Source organism: Taeniopygia guttata, chromosome 5, assembly GCF_048771995.1.
Source record: "Taeniopygia guttata chromosome 5, bTaeGut7.mat, whole genome shotgun sequence".
NCBI lineage: Eukaryota > Metazoa > Chordata > Aves > Passeriformes > Estrildidae > Taeniopygia > Taeniopygia guttata.
Window position 1 is genome coordinate 12,425,575 of NC_133030.1, and position 21,451 is coordinate 12,447,025.

At 48.9% G+C, this 21,451-nt stretch overlaps 1 protein-coding gene across 3 annotated transcripts in view; it reads right to left on the reverse strand.

Annotated features, from left to right (window-relative positions):
- Nucleotides 1-3,194: 3,194 nt before the first annotated feature.
- The window catches only part of PLCB2 (phospholipase C beta 2), a 42,591-nt gene continuing 24,334 nt past the window's right edge, over nucleotides 3,195-21,451 (reverse strand). For 2 of the 3 annotated variants that reach the window (XM_032748978.3, XM_030273720.4), the window contains exons 12-32: nucleotides 20,296-20,378; nucleotides 19,842-19,926; nucleotides 18,552-18,720; nucleotides 17,687-17,784; nucleotides 16,910-17,006; nucleotides 16,709-16,793; nucleotides 16,311-16,435; nucleotides 15,181-15,335; nucleotides 14,666-14,830; nucleotides 13,610-13,709; nucleotides 13,240-13,344; nucleotides 12,222-12,307; nucleotides 12,041-12,137; nucleotides 11,823-11,876; nucleotides 11,094-11,304; nucleotides 10,759-10,930; nucleotides 9,678-9,754; nucleotides 7,978-8,073; nucleotides 7,608-7,665; nucleotides 4,411-4,497; nucleotides 3,195-4,188 (exon numbers count right to left, since the gene is read on the reverse strand). In XM_032748978.3, coding sequence (XP_032604869.3) covers nucleotides 3,916-4,188; nucleotides 4,411-4,497; nucleotides 7,608-7,665; nucleotides 7,978-8,073; nucleotides 9,678-9,754; nucleotides 10,759-10,930; nucleotides 11,094-11,304; nucleotides 11,823-11,876; nucleotides 12,041-12,137; nucleotides 12,222-12,307; nucleotides 13,240-13,344; nucleotides 13,610-13,709; nucleotides 14,666-14,830; nucleotides 15,181-15,335; nucleotides 16,311-16,435; nucleotides 16,709-16,793; nucleotides 16,910-17,006; nucleotides 17,687-17,784; nucleotides 18,552-18,720; nucleotides 19,842-19,926; nucleotides 20,296-20,378 — 2,478 coding nt within the window. In that variant the 3' untranslated portion in view covers nucleotides 3,195-3,915. Of the gene's footprint in view, nucleotides 4,189-4,410; nucleotides 4,498-7,607; nucleotides 7,666-7,977; nucleotides 8,074-9,677; nucleotides 9,755-10,758; nucleotides 10,931-11,093; nucleotides 11,305-11,822; nucleotides 11,877-12,040; nucleotides 12,138-12,221; nucleotides 12,308-13,239; nucleotides 13,345-13,609; nucleotides 13,710-14,665; nucleotides 14,831-15,180; nucleotides 15,336-16,310; nucleotides 16,436-16,708; nucleotides 16,794-16,909; nucleotides 17,007-17,686; nucleotides 17,785-18,551; nucleotides 18,721-19,841; nucleotides 19,927-20,295; nucleotides 20,379-21,451 lie in introns of those variants that run through there. The other variant, XR_003960635.4, reaches the window with a different exon arrangement.

Sequence of the window (21,451 nt, forward strand, 5' to 3'; positions counted from 1 at the left end):
TTCAAATGAGGCTCCTGAATTTGACATTGTTGAGTTTGGTTTGAGACATTTTGAGACAAGTGCCACCCTTCACCTGCAGACTGGGGAGAACTGCTGGCTGTGCCCTGGGACCAGGGTATAAATGGGGATAGCAAGTAATAATCTATATAATTTTGGGGAATCTTGATACGTGGGGCAGTGAGAGTATCTCTAAAATGGAATAGATACTGTGCAGCAGCTCCTTCTCTGAGCGCCTTTGGCACATCAGCAGTACCTTTGTGTAGTTTTCCCCCCCTCTACTCAGCCCCCCAAAGAATCCGACTAGCTCAGAGATATGGGGCTGTGAGGGGAGGAATACCAGGAGAGGGACAAATATTCAAAAGAGGCTCTTACCCCAGGGTGTTGGAACAGCTCTCTTTATTCTGTGGTGTCCATGGGAGAGCGGGGCAAAAAAGAGGAAGAACAGGAATTCTCAGGGGTCTATATAGGTTTTGGACAGGGTGGGCTTTCCTGGCTCTCCACCAACCCCGTTGGGGCAGGAAGGAGGATCCAGGGGTTATCTTGATCAGAGTCGCAGGGTCCCGGGGGAAGGGGGGCAAAAGGGTGCCCATGAGCTCACCGTAACACCTTTGTTATGGAGGTAAAAAGGACTGGCATCGTTTAGGTACAGTGTCTCCTTTTTGTGTCCCTTGCTGGGGTTGGAGTCCTCCTCTGCTTCAGACATCCCCATTATCTACTTTTTAACAATCTAGTACAAAGGTCGGCCTCACTTTAATATTTTGGACCACAGGATGAGATCTAGAATATGCCACTTAAAAGATGAAAATTTGGAAAGGATCAGAGATTGAACCTAAATCTGCTGCTGTTCAGTGTCTGACTAGATGTTATTGTCTCAATTGCCATTGAATTGAAGTTCTGTGTGTAATGGCCCGATGAGAGGCCTGTCTGAGCAAAATACCACATTGCCCTGTGCTTGGCAGGTAAGTGAAAACACAGGGCTGCACAGGAAGGAATCCTCAAAGATGTCTGAATCCCATGGGAAGAAGTAGTGCTGGAAAATCAGATGGCCTCTCCCCTCTGGACTCTGTGAGTAACCAAACTGTGGTGCGACTGAATTGTGCTGCTGGAGGGATGGTCGGGTTCAAGGTGTGCTCGGGAACCCTTGCAGTAACATTTGGTTTAGTGCCTTTATTTATTATTATTTATTTGTTTGCCCGTTTCCCATCTTGCAGAACTTTCCCCCATTTTGTGCAGAGAGGGAGGTGTCAGAGGCACTGTGGCACATATGGCCTCAGAAGCACCCTGGGGAGAAAGGGAGTGATGCAGAGTGTGGTCTGTGGTTCATGTGCTTCATGCTGCCTTTGCTTTTAGCGATGCTTCCGTGTGCACACTGAAAACTGCATTTAGAAGGTGTATTTTAGCACTGAGGTGAAATCTGTGTAAAAGATTGGAGCTGTTTTTCATGATATTTGGCATTAATCCCCTGTGCCAGTTTTGGGTTCCATAACAGAAGGGTTGCAGTGCAGAAACCATGATGGGGTTGTAAGGGCACAAGTAGTTGTGGTGGGTTTTCTTGCTCAGGTTTCAAACATCAGTGGACATTAATGCCATGAATTCCACATGCTGAAATTCCCTGTGTCATAGTCCAGCTGAGCCCTGGTCAATTTTGAAATGCCCATGCCTCAAGGAGCCCCCTGCAGAGCATTTTGCTCTGGTGCTGTGTCAGGCCTTGCTTTGGCCTCTGGCTTTGTGCTGTTCAGAGCTGTCGGGGCACTGATGCTCTGCATGGGGAAGGGACAGAGGAACTCAGCTTCAGGAAAGCAGAGCAATGGGTTCTGCTGGCTCTCAGATAGCTCCCAGTGGAGCACTTGACACAAGGCAGGAATTAGAGATCTCCAGGCTGGAAAGTGAAGCTGTTTGGGAATTGTGGCAGGCTTCAGGGAAGGAGACTGTACTGGTGTTGTCCAGTGTCACAGCTTGTGCCACTGCTGTTGGTAGGAGCAGCCTGTGAGATTGAACCTGGCCAACCTGACTTGGAGTGTTTGTCTTGTTGTGTGCTGTGTGGAGGGACAGAGCATGTCCTGCCTGCCACTGCCACTGTCCCTGTGCAACAGAATCTTCTTTAGGGTGTGGCCCTGGAGGAAGGACAACTCTGAACCCCGGCCCTGTTGTGTCCTGGTTTTCCATCTGCGTCTTTCTGACTCAGGTTTATTCTGTGGGATTCATTTCCAGAGAGGGTTTGAAGGAAAAACCCAGCCCTAGAACTTTGACAGTGTGTGGAAAGGGGGCCACCCTATGCCCACATTCTGGTCTGACATTGGTGTCCAAGTTCCCTCCAGGGAGAGATGGGGCAAATTTTCCTTTAAAATAACCTCTAAAAAGCTCCTCTGGAGGGGTTTGAGTGGCCAAAGCTGGTGATACACTGGTGTAGGATGCAGGGCTCAGTGCCTGTGCTCTGGTTTGGAATTGCCAGTGGAGCCTCTCAGGATTTAAGGTAAAATCTCCACCTACTCCCTGGCTGCAGTTGGACCTTGCTGGGATGTTTGTCCTCTGATGAGGAAAGGCCTCAAACGTCACAGGGACAGAGACAGGTGGACAGACAACCACACAGGGATGTGGACACACAGACTCACGGTCACAGGAACAGGGACACACACAGGCACACATAGAACAGAAATACACACCCACATGGGCACACAGGGACGCACACGTGGACACGACCACAGAGGTGGACAGACACACATGGACACACAGAGGACAGATGCAAGGATTGACACAGACACATGGACACACACACCTGGATACGGAGATACAGACATGCAGACGCACGCACATGCCTGCAGACATGGACAGACAGACATGGACACATAGAGGTGCATGGATACAAAGACAGACACAAACACACACTCAGGCACAGAGAAATACACACAGACACAGCCGGATAGATGGACATAGACAGACATGGGGACACACATACAGTCCCGCACTGAGACATGGATGACACACACACATATGGACATTCAGAAACCGACACACAAACATGGATAAAGGCAGGTGTACACGTACATATCTAGTAGACACATAGACACACACATGAACACAGGGACATGCTACAGCTACACATACACCTGGACACAGACATCGAGATGGACACACACAGTGTCACAGATACACACACATGCTAACTGCAGCTAAGTAACAAGTGACCCAGTAAGTTAAGAACTACTATGTTTTATTTTTTTTAGAAAATAAATAGCTTAGAAATGTACAATCCATAATTCCAGTACTCTAGTGACACTACAGGGGAGATATGGACTCTTGTTGGGTGTTCAGACTAGGCTTGGAACATGCTGTCTTATACCAATGGGGTTTGGTTTGTTTTATAGCAGCATTCGTAATTGTTTATTAATCCAGCTTCAGGTGTAACTGTTTTCTTGTAGGATGCACAGCATGGTGTTGTTTGCTGTGATTGAGCTCACCTTCCACCCCCATCCCCACCCGTGGTGTCTCTTTTTATCAGTGTTTAGGTTTGTTTATTGCTGTTTCATTGAACCGTGTGGAAGATGTTAGGAGGAGTCAGACTGATGTGAAGAGATGCATGTGAGGAATGATGAGGGAACTGACTCTAAAAACTGTTCTGAATGTGAAGTAAATATTCCTGTAGCTGCTGCTGTGATGCCAACAGCGAGTTGGTCTGCAGGCACAGGCCCTTTCCCACTGCTGAAATACCTCAGAGCTCAGGCTGGGGAAGACAAAGGATGAAGTACTCTGAAGGGTGAGCTCTCCAGACTGTTTCCAGATATCTGAGATAATGTAGTATATTCCTGAAGGATTTCAGGAGCTCCCCAGAATGGAAAAGGATGGTAGTAGTTAATGAAGCTAGTTGTTACTTCACCATATACCTTCTTGCAATGAACAGTAAGGAAGGGCCTCATCTCAGAATATGCTCTCTTCTATCTCCACATCCATTCCAGCTCCCGAGGGCTCAGTCATTGCCAGTGTAAGCCTGGACACCTCTGCCACTGGGATATTTCCTTCCAGTTGGTCTGTAGAGCTTTGTTCTCCCTCAGGAATGCTCTGATCTGCTTCCTTCCCAGTTTGTGGCTCTCCAGTAAAGTTGGCTTTGGTGTAGTTCTTCACCATCTCCTGAACCTCCACGTTCAGAGCTCTCAACTTCTCCTCATATTCCACCCGTGCCTGCTGCTGGAGCTGCAAATGGAGAGTCAGGTCATTCCCACACACTGGAGCCAAGCAGAGAGGCCAGGAGCTCTGGGATGAGCTGTTGGTCTTTCTGGGGTCTGTTTGAGCTCCCTCATCCACTTTTGCACCCCCTGGGAATGGGTGGGCTGAGGGTGGCCATCAAGATTGATTCTCTGGGGGTTTGGACTTCTTGTGCCATGGGACAGCCCTGACCCTAGATGTTGTCCTTACCTGGCTTCCTCTCTCTTTGATGGACTGAAGATTTGCTGCCTGCTTCTCCTCTAGTTTCTGCTGGAACCTGCCAGCCTTCTCTGTCACCTTTAAAAAAAATTAATTAATCCCCCTCAGGTTCCAGTTTTATCAGCAAGGGCTTTGGACAACCCAAGCTCAGCCTAGCAGGGTGGGCCAGGAACAGCAGCCTGGATTCAGGGACACTGTGACAGCCTGGCAGGTTGAGTGCACATGGACCATAGGGACAAGCACACAGACATACAAGGGAACACACACAGAGATACATGGATACACAGACTTGCATAAGGACAGACACCTGGACACACACAGGCACGCAGACACAGGGATACATGTATTCACACGCAGACAATCAGGCACAGGTACAGATGGACGTGGACACACAGTCATGACGACACTGATGGAGATGGATACAGACAGCTGGACACACCCACACAGAGGGACACAGACATGTAGGGACACAGGCACATAGACACAGGACATGGACACAAAAATGGGGACACACACAAATGCAGTCACATGGACACAGGCAGACACGTGGATGCAGACAAATGGATATAGACAGACACAGGCAAACTCATGGTCACATGGACACAAGCAGACACACAGACAGGGATACAGGCAGGGACAGACGGATAAGGATATGGACATACAGAGGCAGACAGACGGACACAGGCACAGACACATGGACACAGATACGTGGACAGATGCAGACAGACACGTGCATATACACGGACAAAGGCAGACACACAGGGACACGCAGGCAGACACTTGGATAGACACAGAAACAGAGAAACATGGGCAGACACACAGATGCACACACAGACATATGCAGGCAGACAAATGGGCACACACAGAGGCACAAGCCTCTGAGATGGACACCAGCCGACACACAGACTCACAGACAGACACAAGTGTACAAGGACACAGAAGCACAGACGCACACATCAACACACCCACCCCCTGGATGTGGACATACAGACACAGAGACACAGACATACAGACAAAGAAACACACAAACGGACACAGACGCACATGCATAGACACACACGTGGAAACTAACATAGGCAGAGAGAGATGGATGCAGACACACGGACACACAAGCACACAGACAGATAAATGGACATGCATATGGATACAGACACATGGACGCAGACTGACCGGCACATGGACAGATGAAGGATGCAGACACAGAAACATGGACACAGATGTGAACACAGAGGCAGACACACGGACTATGGGCATGGACAGAGACACACAGGGCCATGCACGTAGACACAGGACGTGGACACAGAGGACAAGGACACAGAGTCACATACACACTGACACAGGCAGGCATACAGATACAAGTGGACACATGGACAAGGACACAGACACACGAAGACACACAGATGCAGAAACAGGAATGCGTGCAGACAGACACAGACACATGGAGACACGCTCAAATGTCATCACATGGACACAAGCAGACAGATACTGGTGGACACACATGGACACAAACATGGACATGGAGATACAAGGACATGGACACATGTCAAGACATGTGGACAGACACATGGACATGGACACACACATTCCTAGGCAGAGGCGCAGGGACATGCAGACATACAAACACCTGGATACAGCCACATTGACACACAGCTATACACACACCTGGGCACAGGGACACATGGTCACAGATGTGGACAGACAAACAGATGCACGTGGACCACCATAAGGACACACATAAGGTGCATGGACACACAGACACACATTGACACAGACATGAACATACACTCAGGCACAGGCACACAGAAATACACACAGACACACATGGCTGGACACAGACTCCCACCAGAACGCAGACATAGACACACATAGACCTGGACACACAAAAACACCTAGACACAGACATACACACCTGGACATGGACAAACACATGGACACACAGAAGGACATGCATAGGAGATGGACACAGACACCTGGATGTGGACACACATGGACAGACAGATGGACACTCAGACATACACAGAGACACACAGACTCACACATGCAAACACAAACATTGACAGACACACACAGGCACAGATGGATGTGAAGACAAGCAGACACACAAACACAGGGACACACACCTCCCTTCTGGCACAGCCACATGCACATGTTCAGGGACACAGGTAACACAAAGACACTCCTGAACACAAGGACAGACAAACGTGGACACAAAGAAGAAACATACACCTGCACAAATACATGGACACCTACATGGACATGCACACAGGAATAGAATGTGGACATGTGGACACACTCTCACAGACACACAGACATGCAGGGACACAGAGGGACAAAGGCTGGCACAAAGACAGACACCCAGACATGTATAGATGCACACAGACACACCCACACTTGGACCCACGGACAGATAGACTCAGCGCATGAAGACAGACACCCAGTCACAGGAACAGACACAGATGGATAAACATACATGGATATACACACACAAGGATTCCTTGATATAGAGACACATGGACACACACACACACACACGGATAAACACAGACATACGTGGATACACACACACACATGAACACAAGTGGAGAGAGACTCACACTAAGGCAGACACGCCCATACACACACACTTGGGATACACGGACACACACACACACAAAGTATCTCTGACAGGGGTACATGGAAACACACAAACACACCCACGGACACACTGGCAGGTCACAGACATACATGGACACAGGTGGGCATGCAGACACCTGGACCCATGGACATAAGCATTCAGATACCCAGACAGAGAGACACAGGGACACATACAGACACAAAGGGACACAGACACTGACCCAAACACATAGACATGGACACAACACAGACACATGGACTCAAAACACAGAGGTATGGACAGAGACCCACACAAGAGACACAGACAGACACACAGATGCAGCTGGACACGTGGATACTCAGACACACATGGACACAGATGGACAAATGGACTCAAATGCTGACACTCACTGACAAATGCATATGGACTCAGCTTTGTCTGGCACTGGATCTTGAAAGGGCAGAGCTGGGCTGCCAGACTTTCCCATTGTTCTGGAGCCGCAGGTTACAAATGCCCCGGACACTGACTGAGTTCCCCTGGTCACCCCCCTGCAGAACCCAGAGCTGCTGGGGCAGCCTGATTCCCCTGAACTCACCCGTTTGACTGTCTGCACCACTTCCTGAATGTGGGAATTGTTAATTTCTTTCTTCAACCTTTAAAGAAAATTATAAACCCCTGTAAAATCCAGCTCTTTTCCTTCCATCAAACCCATTTGTACTAAAACCCGGTATAGTACTGATCAGTATTATACTGATCAACAGGTGTGTTACATTCCCACTCTGTCCTACCACAGGGAGAAGCTACTGTACTTTTAGGAAGGATAAATAAAACACTAAAACACCACTCAGAGTTGGCTGAGCCATAAGGCAAATATCTGGATGCAAAATTCTACTTTTTCATCTTCCAAGTCAGCAGGAGACCCTGCATCTTGCACAGACAGAGCCCAGGAACATCCACCCCCGCACCTCTCCTGAGCAGCCTTGTCACTGGTATTCCTCAGCATGGCCTGGACCCGCTCCACTCTCTTTGCCTCCATCCGCTTCTTAATGTCTTTAATGTTGCTGTGGAGAGAAGAGAGGAGATACAGGCCTGTTTACCAGCCCCAGACAGCAGAGCAGTCCTCCATCCACAGCTCTCTGGAGCGCTCCACTGTCCAGAAACACCAAATGTGGGAGACTGTGCAGCAGGAGGCCTGGAGTTTCAAGGATATTTTAAGTCCTGAGTCAGTATGTGTCCTGGCCCAGCAGTGAGGCAGCACATGCTAAAGGCAAGTGTAAGAAAGAATAAGTGTAAGGAAAATTTTCCCTCCTCTACCTTCCCAGTTTCCAGTATATCTTCCAGTATCTATGCATGTATCATGTTCCATGATGTCATTCATACTTTAGAGTTTACCTTTACTTTTGAATTTCACAGCTTTTTGCTGTCAGAGAAACCGTACTTAATTTATACACAATGTGACAGACACACCCGAGACATTCACTGATGTCCCACACTTCTTTCCAATGAAAAACAGTGAGCAATCACTTCCCTCTTCCAGACCATTCATGATTTACACATTCCTGTCACATTCCCTGTCACATCTGTTCTCCTAGCTGTCCCATTTAATTCCTTTTTGTGCATAAATTCCTCCCTAGTGCTGGCTGTTCTTCTTGTTCTTGCAAAGACTTTGTTTGAGATGGCACACTGAGAAGGGGACAGCTCTATGCAGATAGGTCCAGTGGCACAAGACTGACTCAATCTTTTTTTTTGTTTCCCTGTACAATTCCCAAAATCCTCTCTGCCACTTTGGCCACCACAGAGCTGGGAATGGAAGAATATCCACAGCAGGTGAAGATCTCCTACCTGAGAGCCAACACCAGTGCACTGATGGGCTATCACCAGGGTTTTCCATTCAGATTATTTTATATTTATTTCTGCCATTTCATTGCCTGTTGCTCCAGATCTTGAAATCTTTCTGGAGCTTCTCCCAGCCAGGGAGATGTGACTTGTACTAATGACATCCTACTGTCAGCAAACCATTACCTAGCTATTCACCTGTTTCCTTAAACTTGCCTGAATATGCTGAATAGCCGAGTAAAGAGACTCTGCCTTGGGACAGGATACAAAAAGAGGCAGTTTGATATGAATTTGCAACTAAAGACTGAGACAGGATTTAATGGGAAGTAGAAATGAGTGAGGATTTTAGCTTCAGGACAAAGTTCTTGCAGGAACAAATGGATACATGTCTAGCTAGAAACTGGTCAATTGATTCTGCCAGTTTGTTTAAATACTGGAGCCAAGATGCTCACTTAGAAGATAGAGTGGATCAGTCCCTGGAAGGGATTAATGTGAGGTCCTGACTGCAAGAGACAGAGGTGACAGCAGTGTACTTCCTATCCTTCCCCATCAGTGGCTCCAGGCTGCTCACTGCAGATGGAATACTGTATCCTGCTTGGTGCCTCCTGGCAGCAACACTGTCCTGGGGATCACAAGAGGCATCTTCTCCCCATACCACTGTGTGAGATCCCCTGTCACATCCCCCTGCTTCAATTTCTCACCAAAGGAAAAGAAAGCCACCTTTTCCCCATCCCCCCTCTCTGGCTGCAGAGCAGAGCTGTGAGATCCAGCAGAAAATGCTGCCCAGAGCAGAACTTGGCATTATTTGTGATTCCACTGCCATATTTACCTTTCCGATGTGTCCCGCAGTACCCGCAGCTCAGCTGCCTGCTTCTCCCTGGCCAGCTCCAGGATCCTGGCAACTTGCTGTTTAAGGGATGAACACAAGACCAAAAGGGAACAAACCGGGATAAGACACTGCACCCCATCTGCATCCCATTGCATCCAAGTCAGCTGTACACCTCCCTGCACTGAATTCCAGGAACAACAAATTCTGAATCCCCAAGGCTCAGAGCAAACACTGGCACAGAAGAGACCTCAGCTGTACATGCTGGCCCCACTGTGCCAGTGGACTGCACTTGTCAGACAGGAAGGTTCCATCCCTGGCTCCTCTCCCAGGTAAGAAATCTGATTCCCAGGTGAGCCAGTGCCCAAGTGTTATCTCCCTCTCAGGGTTGCAAGCTTGCAAGAAGCATCTCAAGCCTAAGGTACACCAGGGAACTGAAGATTTAAGATGTATCAGTGCAAATTCCTTCAGAAAACACTAATGGGAAAAAGCCCTCCAAGCCCGAAATCAGTCCCCTTTCATTGGAACAGATAGCATATGTTGGATTTACCATCACCACCATCCCATGGCCTGCACTCTGTCCCCAGGCACCACCGTGGTTCCTTCTGGCCTTGGCTGAGCTCAGCCTGCAGGACTCCCCTCACCTGGACTCTGACTTCCACCAAGTCAAACAGCAGAACACGCTCTGGTGGTGCCACTGGTGAACCCTCAGCCCACCCCCACATCACCCCAGCTCCCAGGCACCTGGAGAGGTCACACCTGGCAAGGTGTGAAGCCACTAGACACTACATTTAACTCCATGCTAAGGCATCAGAAGAGCTGGAGCAGATGGAGCATGATGTGCTCCAGGGCAATGCTACTCTTACTTTAAAAAACAGCAGACATGTAAAAATGCTTCTGCAGGATTTTTCGGGCTTCTAACAAATAAGCTTCATGTCTTCATTCTCAGTTACCTGGCGTGGACCTGACAATGCATGTGTCGGGTGTGTTCTGGGCCCACATTCCCAAGCTCAGTTGAGTGAATAACTTGGGATTTTTGGGGCTGTCCCAGGATATGTTTTCAGGTGACACTCACAGCCCTCACCTCGGTAGCATGCTGCTCTTTCTTCCTTCGGATCCGATTGTGGTGCTCCTCCCCAAGGTGGATGAGGTCCATCTCCAGCCTCTCCCTCAGCTCCACAAGCCAGTGGCAGTCGATGCTCTCTGCTGCTTTTACAGGATTTGCACTGGTACCAGCATCACTTGGGGTCACACTCCTGCAGAACAGAAACAGGGGCCATGCTGATCCGCCCTGAGTGAGAACAACCCAGGCACATGCACGTGCCTGCACTGCTCCATCATCCTGCAGAGAAGGGAAGGCCACGTTTCCCTGGGGATCCTTGTTTTTGTTTGGGAAGGTGATCCCCAGGCTGTAGTTACCTCTTCTTCTGTGTTTTCCTTGTGCGTATTGTTCTTTTCCTGCCCCCAGGGCAGGCCAGCTCCGACAAGAGCCCAGAGTATTTCTGCAGCAGCTCCTCCCTCTGTTTGCTTCCCTTCCATTCCAGCTCCCTCAGCTCCTTCTCTTGCCTCTTCAGCAGCTTTAGGAAGCGTTTCTTCTGCTGCAGCTCAGCAAGGGTGATTGTCTCAGGCTCTAAAACACAAAATAAAAAGGCTGAACAGTGCCAGCTCCTTCCCAAGGCTTGGAGTGGAGCAACTGGAGCATACAGCTCCAACACACATTCCTTGATCACTACATCCAAACCAGAACCCCCTCTGCTCCACACCTTGGGATGCTTCTCCCCAGGTACATATTCTGTCCTAGCGAACACTTCTCTTTAGGAATAACTTCTAAAAAAAGCAATGTACATAACAGTTATTTGCCAACATATCCTGAGTGAAACAGGTGCCTTCAGTTCAGTTTTGAGGCACAATTAGGCCTCGTGTTTGCAGGAATTGGCATCACACTGCAGTTAGGCACCTGGAAGCAGGTGAACAAGATGTTGCACAGGTAGCGCAGGTGTGCTGAAGGAAACCTGTCCTGGAGCCCCAAGATTCCTGGGATTTATCTTTAGTGCTGGCTATACCAGGCAGGGTTGGGACATGTCTTTTTAATTTGGAAATGTAAGATGACATTGGACCTCAGCCCAGGTGACCAGCACGAGGAGTTACCTGCCATCTGCATTACTTCTAACACAGCTTCATCCTTGGTGAACACTGCTGCTCCTGAAATCCCAAAAGAAGTTCCTGTTACTGTCCCATCTTGGATGTCCAGGTTGGAAATGGACAGAGGAGAGCTCACCAGAACACAGCCCGTGTGAAGGGTGTTGGTGCCAGTACAGAAGAATTAATTAAACTGCTTAAATGCTTGGAAACCCTTGGAAACTTACCTGTGGAGCCATTAGAGGGAGGAATACTGGGTCTCCCAGTGAAGCCTGCCACCCCGTTAGTCTCAGCAGATGAGAGGTTTGTCTGTGTGCCAGGCCTCTAAAACAAAGACCAGAGGTAAATGAAAACTCCAGGCTGAATCCATGCAAGGTGCTCTAGAGAACAGAATCTGGAAAAACTCACCTCCCCCGAGGTATCCTTGGGCTTCACCAAGCGCTTGTCCTGCAGGTTGAAGAACTTGATGGGGTTGGAGAGGGCAATGGTGAGATCTGGAAACAGAGAGCAGGGCTTGGCTTGGATAGCAAACAACTCATGGACTCATTTTCCCTGCCCAGCGCAGGACACTGTGAAGAAGGAATAGTTTGTGTTCTCTGCCTGTAGCCAAAGCCTCCCTGACAGCACAAGGGAGGGAGGAAGAGAGCATCCTTCACCTCAGTCCTAGCCCAAGGCCATGGCTCACAACTGACGTTCAGGGCAGTGAAGTGATTTTGGGAATTCTGCTCCCAAAAGTAGGGCCAAGTTAAGCTGTGCATGGCTCCCTGCTCTAATTCCAGCCCAACATTGTATAAACCTCATCTTTTAAAAAAAAATGTGATAATCCAAATTTCTCAGGATTTCCCTAGTGAATAAGGTTAATTTGTATGAACACAGGGGAGGAGAGAGCAAACACGAGAAGTATTCACAAGAGCTCCTGTGTCTGATGCTGTTGCACTCTGGTTTTGGCCATGACAGTTGATCCCTCTGGTGAGGCTTCTGTCATGTCCAGCTCTGACCCTTCTCAGAAGAAGGTCCTCATATCTCAGCACCAGCAAGAACCTCCTTCTCCTCCAGCAGGGAAGAGAATCACTCCTAAAACCTCCCTAAAGCCCCTGTTCTCAGCAGCCCCTGAGAGATGTCACCTATTCCCTCAAGGAAACATCTCCCTGTCCCCAAACAAGGGTAAAGCTGAGCCATTCCACACTGGAGCCTGGTACACCTGCACTGCACCTCAGGTGGGAGCCAGGCACAGCTGCCGTGGGAGCCTCCATGCTCCTCCCAAGGCAGTGAGGCCGTGACAGGATGCTGGCATGTGCTCAAGTCCCACCCTGACAAGGAATTGAGGGTGCAGCAGGAAAGCACTTCCCAGGCTGGAAAAATACTTCTGAATCAGAGCGTGGAGGAGGCCAGAAGCACCCCCCACACACATTCCAGCGCTCCCTACCTGCCCAAGCATCTGGCACGTAGTCCTTGATCTCCAGGAATACGAAGAGGGCGGGCATGGTGAGTGGCATGTTGCTCTCGTTGCGCAGGCACACGTGGTGGTAGCCTGGGGCAGAGAGGGGAGGGAGTTGAGCTGGTGGATTCCTGTCCCTCCCTGTCTGCTCCAGCAGCCCAAGGCTCCTCTTTACAGGAGGGCATGGTTAGTACATCATGGGATAAAGCCAAGGCTATAACAAGATGGATTTGAAGGTTCTACTGCCTGTGGGCATGGAGATTAAGGAGCAAAGAATGCAGCTGTTTGTATCATCTTTATGGCTCCCACTGGACAGGTGTGAAGGGCACAAAATCTGAAGGAGTTTTCACTGATTTACCTGGGTGCATTGCGATGATGGGAATAATACGCTGGCCAATGAACTTCCCTCCTTCTTCCCAAGCCACAATTTTGAGGGATGCCAACTCAGGCATCATGATCTAAGGGAAAAGCAGAGTAAGGCACCAGTGTCCTCACCTCTAACTCCTGATAGCAGCATCCTCCTCCTTCCAACCAAACAATTCCATCTCTGCTAGGATGGCACTGTCTATATCTGCATCTTGTGATATAGGAGCACAATTTATCACAGACATCATAGCTGAATGCCCAGAAACTCCACCCAATGCAGGCTTCTCAGCCTGTCCAGGATCACAGGTTACCAAAAGACAAAAACAACAAACCCTTAAAACTACTGCTTCCAGGAAGAACTCACTGGAATGAACTGGGATGGATAATTTTGCAAACATGGTAACATCGCTAATAAAGGCTTTTGACTCCTTCCTTCCCTGTATTCTTGTGCCATAAAATGAACTCAAAATTATTCTGCCAGGAGTGAAGCCTCAGAGTGTTTCTGAAAGGAGGATATTTTAGCCAGGTAGGTTGAAAATATCTGTAGTTTCATACTGTGCCTGACAGATGAATTGTATAATGTGTACTTGACTTATCTTCCCTGTGCCCTGCAGCTGGACTGGTGATCACTGAATTCCTGGGGAGAGACAGGGAAGCTTTCCAAGTTCTGGCACAACTGAAAACTAGTCCCATTACTGCTCCAGTATGACTCTTTCTTATTGACAGTTTAACCACAGAAATTCAGTTCCTTTCTGGTGCTGGAAGTTTTCCAAACTGATTGGTCTGAAGAGGGCATCATAGAGGGGAGACTTTGGTAGCCTGTTATCTCCAGAACCACTCCCAGCTACCCCATGTCTGTTCTGAGAAATATTGATGCAGAGTTGTTTTGGATATTGTTGTTTGGATATTACCTGAGAGTGTCTAAAGCCAGGCCTGAGATCTCCAGAGGGAGGTCCCTTCTGCTGGCACTGACCTCTCCCAAGACAGTGCTCATGGCCAACAGGAGCTTTAAGGATTCTCTGCCTAAATTACTATCCAATGTTCTCACCTTTTCAAAAACAAAAGCCTCCTCTTTCCACACCGGGTTAATGGAGTTGGCCGTGGAGGTCAGTTTGGTTCTGTGCTTGCGCTTGGCATCCCTTGGCAGCCCAAGGAGCTCCACTTCCACGTAGGTCTTCACACTGCGGTCCGAAAGGAACTGACCAGAGATTACCTGTGAACAACACAGAGTTCACATGCTGGGAAGAATAAAACAGAGGGACCCACCCATTCCTTCACCCTTATGTCCCTGTCCCACCCCGAAAAAGCTTTTCTGCTCCAGCTCTTCTTTTACTTTCACCTCTGTTTCTTGCTTCAGCACTTCCTCTCTCCCTCCCAGCACAGCCTTGGCTGCCTCTGCACAGCAGATGCTCATTTTCTATTTTCATGTGATTATGATTAATTTAAAATAGTGACTAGCCTGGGAGTTGCCACAGTGACACTTTCCCACAGGACTCCACGAGTTCATGTGGCACTGAGAGTCCCTCTGGGTGACAAAGGACAGGGTCCCCAGGCTATACTTGCCGTGACACAGACAGTAGTGGCCACCAGCCCATCAATGCGGTCTACGGAGAAGGGGTCGAACTGCTTGTCGGAGCGCCGCATGAACTCGTGCTTGAGCAGGTACCCACACTGCCCATTGAACTCAAACAGGGCCATGTTCTGCTGCATGGGGACATCTGAGAGCAGAGCAACACAGTGAGACAGGGCTGGGAGGGACAGGCAGCCTGTGTGCTATGAGGGAGCTGAAAGCTGCTGGAAGCTTCCAGCCCCTGCCAGCCCACGGCTCACAAAGCCATCTTGAAAACTAATTAAGCCTCTCAGCACCCTACAGGGAAAAATATTACAGCAGCTGTTGTAAGGAAGGGAAGTGGCTTGCTTGCGCTTGCACCTTAAGTCATGGGTAGAACTAAATTAAAACCTGCTTTAAGGAGCACCTGCTATTTTTGGGGGGGAATAAGTAACTGTCTAAGCTCCTCTGCTCCTTCCCCCTTTCATTTTGGGCCTCCTCTGAGTCCATCTTCTGTCTGACACTACTGAGAACACTTGCCTGGTGGCTGCTGCACCTAACCTGCACTGTCATCCTCTTCAGAACCAACCTTGCACTTGCTCCCTTTTGACTCCTATGCTCTATACATAATACAGCCCTGTGAGAAAGGAAGAGGGGTAAGGTACAGCTTTCTCTCAAGGCTTTTCTTTCCTTCTTATGCTGGTCATGCAGCATGGAAAGGCCTTTCCTCCCTGGTCAGGTCAAAATCTTGGAAAAAATGGCACAGACAGGTCAGTGCTGTGGCCAGATAGAGCTCTGCCTCTGCCTGGTAGAGGTAGCACCTTGGGGGATGGGAGCTGCAGGTGCCCTCATGGATATGATTCAGTGTGACATCGTGGAACAGGACAGCCAGGGACAGTGCCCGAACACAGGGTGACAGCAGTCCACATGTACGTGTGGGTGTATGCTGGGTCTGTGCTGGGCATGGAAAAGTGCTGTTGGTCTGTGGGAGAACAAATCAGAGGAGAACAGCACTTTGGGAAAAGGCACATGGAATACTGACCAGGGAAATGGCAGAAAAGGAAGAGACGGGGACCAGGAGCACCTGGGGACCAGCAGTGCCTGAGCTCCCTGCTTGGAGGCTGGGGCACACCCCGACACTCACCCATGGTCTGGAAGTTGAGTGCCACCATCTGGCAGCCAACATTCCAGAACATCTGGGGCTGGTAGTTGGAGGAGTCCATCCGGGTGCCTTTGGGGTAAATGCGGCTCATCTGCCACTTGTTGTATCTACAGGTTCTATAGGAAACAAGTCATGACTGTTCCTGCTGGGCCCTGGGGCCAGCCCGTATATTCCCATTATAAAAACTGTTGGAACTCTGCTACCAAATGCTCAGAGCCTTCCAGACAAGACCCCAGGGAGGCTCAGGCTCCTTACAGTTTTCACTTAAGGACAAGCATCTGGCAGCCTTAACATTGGCTACAACAGGATGCATCCTGTCAAGAATCTCTCTCACACTCCAAGCACCCAGTGGCACTGGAAAAAGGCTGTCAAAAGGATACTCTACAAACTGCATGGGGAACTTGCTCAGTAGATCACAAGCCTTCGTCTCGGTGAAGGAAGAGATGACATAACTCCGGTTCTTCTCTAGAAACAGGAGATTGCATTTAGAAGTAAGGCACACCCAGTCCCTGTTCTGCACAGGGACCAACGGAGGCAGGAAGCACTTGGCCTGGATTCTGAAGGGACTGAGCCTGACTTACTGGCAGAGACCTCGAAGGAGTTGAATTTGATGGGCTGTATGTAGTTAACCAGGCTGGACATCTCCTCATACGCTGTCACTTCCAGGCCAGCCGTGCCCTGAGCAGAAGACAATCCAAAAAGAAGCAGATGAAAAGACCTTCCCTGGAGAGAAAAAAAAACTGCACCGTGGCCTCCCAGTCAAAGAGCTCTGGTGGCTGCCCTGACCAGAGTGCTCCAGTTTCTCTGGCTTCCCAGTCCTACAGCATGGTGGGCAAGGGCACAGGATCTCCAGATGGCTGGGCAAAAATGGAATCAAGGCACATGGAGAGGTTCCAGGGAAGATGTACAAAGCCCAGGATCTCTTTGACCCCTCGGAACATAGAGTCTGGGATAAACAGGATAATCCTCCTCTCCAAAGGATAACAGGGAGATGGAAATGGACCTTTTATTCAAGGGAATGCTCATCCCCTCCCTCCCCCTACAGCAGCAGCACTTTCAGTAACAACTTCTCAGACCAAGGCTAAGCCTCTCCCACACCCCCAAGGCAAACAGTTATCTCCAAATCATGCACAGTCAGCAGTAACTCCTCTGCCACATTCTTTATGCTTGCAAAAAAATTTCTCCTTTTCAGTTTTTACTGCAAAATTCTTGTTGTGTGGGGGATGGAAATTCCCCCACAGGTTCATTCCCCTTTGCACTTCAGATTCATCTCTATTCAAATATGGTGATGCCCCAGAGAAAAATGGAAGCCAGCAAAAATCCAAACAGAAAAGGAGAAGAACCAACAGTGACAGTACCTCATCTGACTGCATCTTTTTAATTTCCTCTTCATCCAGATTCCTGAGCTGTTCATCCTCTTCCTCTGGCTCCTCTTCAGCCACATCACCTGCCCAGACTAACCACACAGGCTCTCATCAGTGGTATGGATCAGGAGGACACAAACAGGACCTGCACGCTGCTGGCAGTGGAGGGCTCTGCCAAACCTCACCACTGAGTAATGCTGGAACACTGAGGGGAAGAATCCTACGATTTTATTGGCCAAATCCAAACATGAACTGGTACACTGAGGATGAGCACACCCAAGAGACCAAACCATTCCTGCTGCAGGCTCCCCTCACACTCAGGAGCAACAATCACTGGGCTGTTTCCCCTCCAAGGTCACATATACTTGCAGGAATAACCATTTCCAGGTGTTCTGCAGTGGTGCTCACCTTGTCCTCACATGACTTCATGTGGTCTTACCATGACAGGGACTGTTCTACCACAGGGGCCCTGAGCCCAGGGGGTGACAGGAAGGGAGGAGGCAGGGGCTGAAGGTTTTATTAACCTCAAAGACCCTCACAGTGAAGAACTAAGCTGTGGTGAATTTGTGGTTATCAGAGAGCTATAAGCAGTAACAAATTATTCCCCTTGCCTCCACCCAAAAGCCACAGTGTATCAGTGGATCACTAAGAGATGATGGGCAGGTAAATGATCATCTCTTTTGGTTGGACTAAGTGTTCAAAGTATTCTGAAGATTTAATTTCTCTTCCAATTTTCTACTGCTGCTTTGAATAACTGATTTAATGACTAGTGCTGGCTTGTCCCAAGTTCAGCAAGTATTGAGTGATTTAGAAGGCTTTGCCCATCAGTTTTACTAGTCCCCCTTCCCTTCAGGCATACCAGTATCTTCAGCATCCACAGAGGTTGGCTGCTCAGTTTCTGGTTCCATGTTCCTCCCTTTCTTCAAAGAGTTCTGCCTCTTCCCAGACATAGACTGGTTCTTTTTGTTTTTAATCAAGATTTTCCTTAAGAGATCTTTAGGACTTGGCAGAGGAACTCCTGGCTTCAGCTGCAACAGATAAACTTCATCACAGAATTCAAGTACTCACCTCTCCTGTCCCCCTGGCCAATTACCACTGCACAGACACATCTCTCAGCCACTATACTCCAAATTTCCTCCATTTGCCAGAATATCCCACTAGATTAATGCAGATTTTTCCTAAGATTTCACCTGTGGTTTCAGACCAGCATTTTGCTCTGCCAGGCTGCCTAGCCACCCATCCTGCTAAAAAAAACACCCGGATGGCCTGAAGGCATCCACATGCCTCTGGCTTCCCATTCCACCTACTTCTCTCATTATAGCCCAGATCCTCAGTCCCTCGTTAGTACTCAGGGCCAGATTTAACACTGCCTGCAGCAGATTTAAAAAAGATCCCAGAAGAGGTGGCTCAAGACATGTGACAGACTGCACAGACAGCAAAGGCCTGAAAATAGCTTAGCTGATCTCTTGAACTGTTCCCCCCCCCCATCCCTCTGTTCCTATTGCCTGGACATGGGGCTGGACAGTGGGCAGCTGCTGCTGCTCACTGCTTCTTTCCAGCTCTTCTTTGGGTCTCAGTGCTTTCAAACAGGTGCTTGGGCCAGAAGCCTCAGCTGTCCCTTCTGTGTGCACCCCAAGGACCTGCCCTGTGCCCTGCAGGAAACAGATCCTGCTCACATGTTTAAAACCATGTCTCCTGGCAAGGCAGTTGTGTCACCAAAAGTGTCACTGGGCCCACAGAAATACCTGTTGTACAGGTAAGATGAAGACTGAGGTCAAGCAGAGGGAGACCTTTCCTCAGCTATTCCAAGCACTTGACACTGACCTACCCACCTATGCCTGGAAGGGAATATTTCCAGGCTAGAAGCAGGATTAGGCCTTTGCTCCTGTTTCCAGGTGCTGGCAGACAGAGCTGGACCAGTGTCGTGTATGGAACACACCTGGTACTCTCGGTACATCCTGGCCAGCCAGAGCTCAGTGCCCAGAGCCCCTCAGGTGACAGAGTGCTAAACCAGAGTTTTCCATTTATCCTTATGAACCAGGATCCATGTCCATGGCATTGTGTCTGTTGTGGCACCTCCTAGCATCAGGAGTGACCAAGTTTTCCAGAAAGGCTTCCCCAGTGGCTTCCTGCCCCAGCTCCCTCATACCGGGTATTTCTCCAGTGGCTCTGTCAGCAGCATGTCTCCAAAAATTGTTCGGCAGTACTCGGCCATCTTTGCCTGCTGCTTGGGCCTAAGAGAGATCAGGCAGGAGTGAAGAGGAAAGCAAATGCCCAGAATCAGAGTTTGGCATGAACAAAAGATCGAGATCCATATCCTCTACCCAGAAAACCATCTCAGTTATGCAGATGTTAAGGTCCCATTCCCAAGCCAACTCCCATGTTCATACTCTGCAAACTGAAGGTAAAAGGCTGCACAAATGTGATCACCCCACTCTGCAGGTTAAGGCTCATCTTTCAGCTCTGACCCACCTTCAGTTGCTTCAGAAACCTCAATTAATGCTTCACTTCAGCTCAGCACCCACTTAAAACCCAGCATCTCTTGCCTGTCTATTTTCTGCTGTGGACACAGCAGACAATTCTCCCAGTCACCAAATACTCACGAGTCCACGTGGTTCTCGAAGGACAGGATCACAGGGTACGGAGATGTTTTAAAAGCACTTTCTGCAATGGCCTCAATGGCATCCTGAAGGAGAGGCCATGGTCAGAGAGAAGCTCAGCAGTCATTAATAACAGAGACACAGCTGACCTCCCACTGAACAGACTCTATAACTGTGTCTCAGGAGCTCCTTTCAAAGTCACTAAACTTCTCGCAGTAACAAGGTGAGAAGTGTCATCTTTTTCACACCTGCCCAGATTTCCAGCTCCAGAGGATCTGTGCTGAGCTAAACTCAACAGCTTGCACCAAAATGAAGCTGAAGATGCAACAAGCTGAGTTTTTGGTTTTGCTGCACAGGTCAGTGTATACATCACTGCATGTGAGAGTGTGTGGCGAGAGGGACAAACCCCTGCCCCAAGCATATTGAACTGGCACAGAAAGGTGTGTGCAGCACCAGATTAAACCACTGCAAACTCTACCCATACTTACCTCTGAACCTGCCCAATTTTCTATCATTTTTGCTGCTTATAAAATCCTTTTGCCTGGTAGCAGAGAGAGCTGGAGTGCTCAGTTACCAGCTGTGCTGACATTTCAAATGCAAATACCATGGAAACCTTCTCAGCATTAATGATGTAAGAAAAAATAATATTTTCCCCAAGCCCCTGTTAAACTGCCACAAACTTTCCACTATTTTCCCTTCTGGTCCTGCTAATTGGTAAAGAAGTGCCATTTGCTCCTTTGCAATTACAGTCCTCTGATCATCCCAAACCCTGGATCAGCCATGACCTTAGCAAGGAGGAGGCTGCCACAGCTGCTCCTCCATGGACCACTGGGAGTCTGTCACAGAAGCCTCAAGGCTATCAGGAGAAGCCTCAGACAATGCTATTAAAAGGCCACAAGAGTTGTCGTGGAAGGAAGGACTATGTGTTATGTAAAACCAAAACCCAGCACATGCTGTGTTAGCAGGTTATAATTTCCTTGAGGAATGGTCCCAGGCTTCCGTAGAACTCTGCAATTAGAGCAGCTACAAATGCTATTATTTCTGTTCTATCTGCGGTGAACTGCTGTGCAAAAAGCAACAGCGATACCACAGGGCTTTGGAAATAACTGAGTCTGAGGATGTTTGAGAGGAAAAGATTGAAGGCAAGGTGACAAGTGAA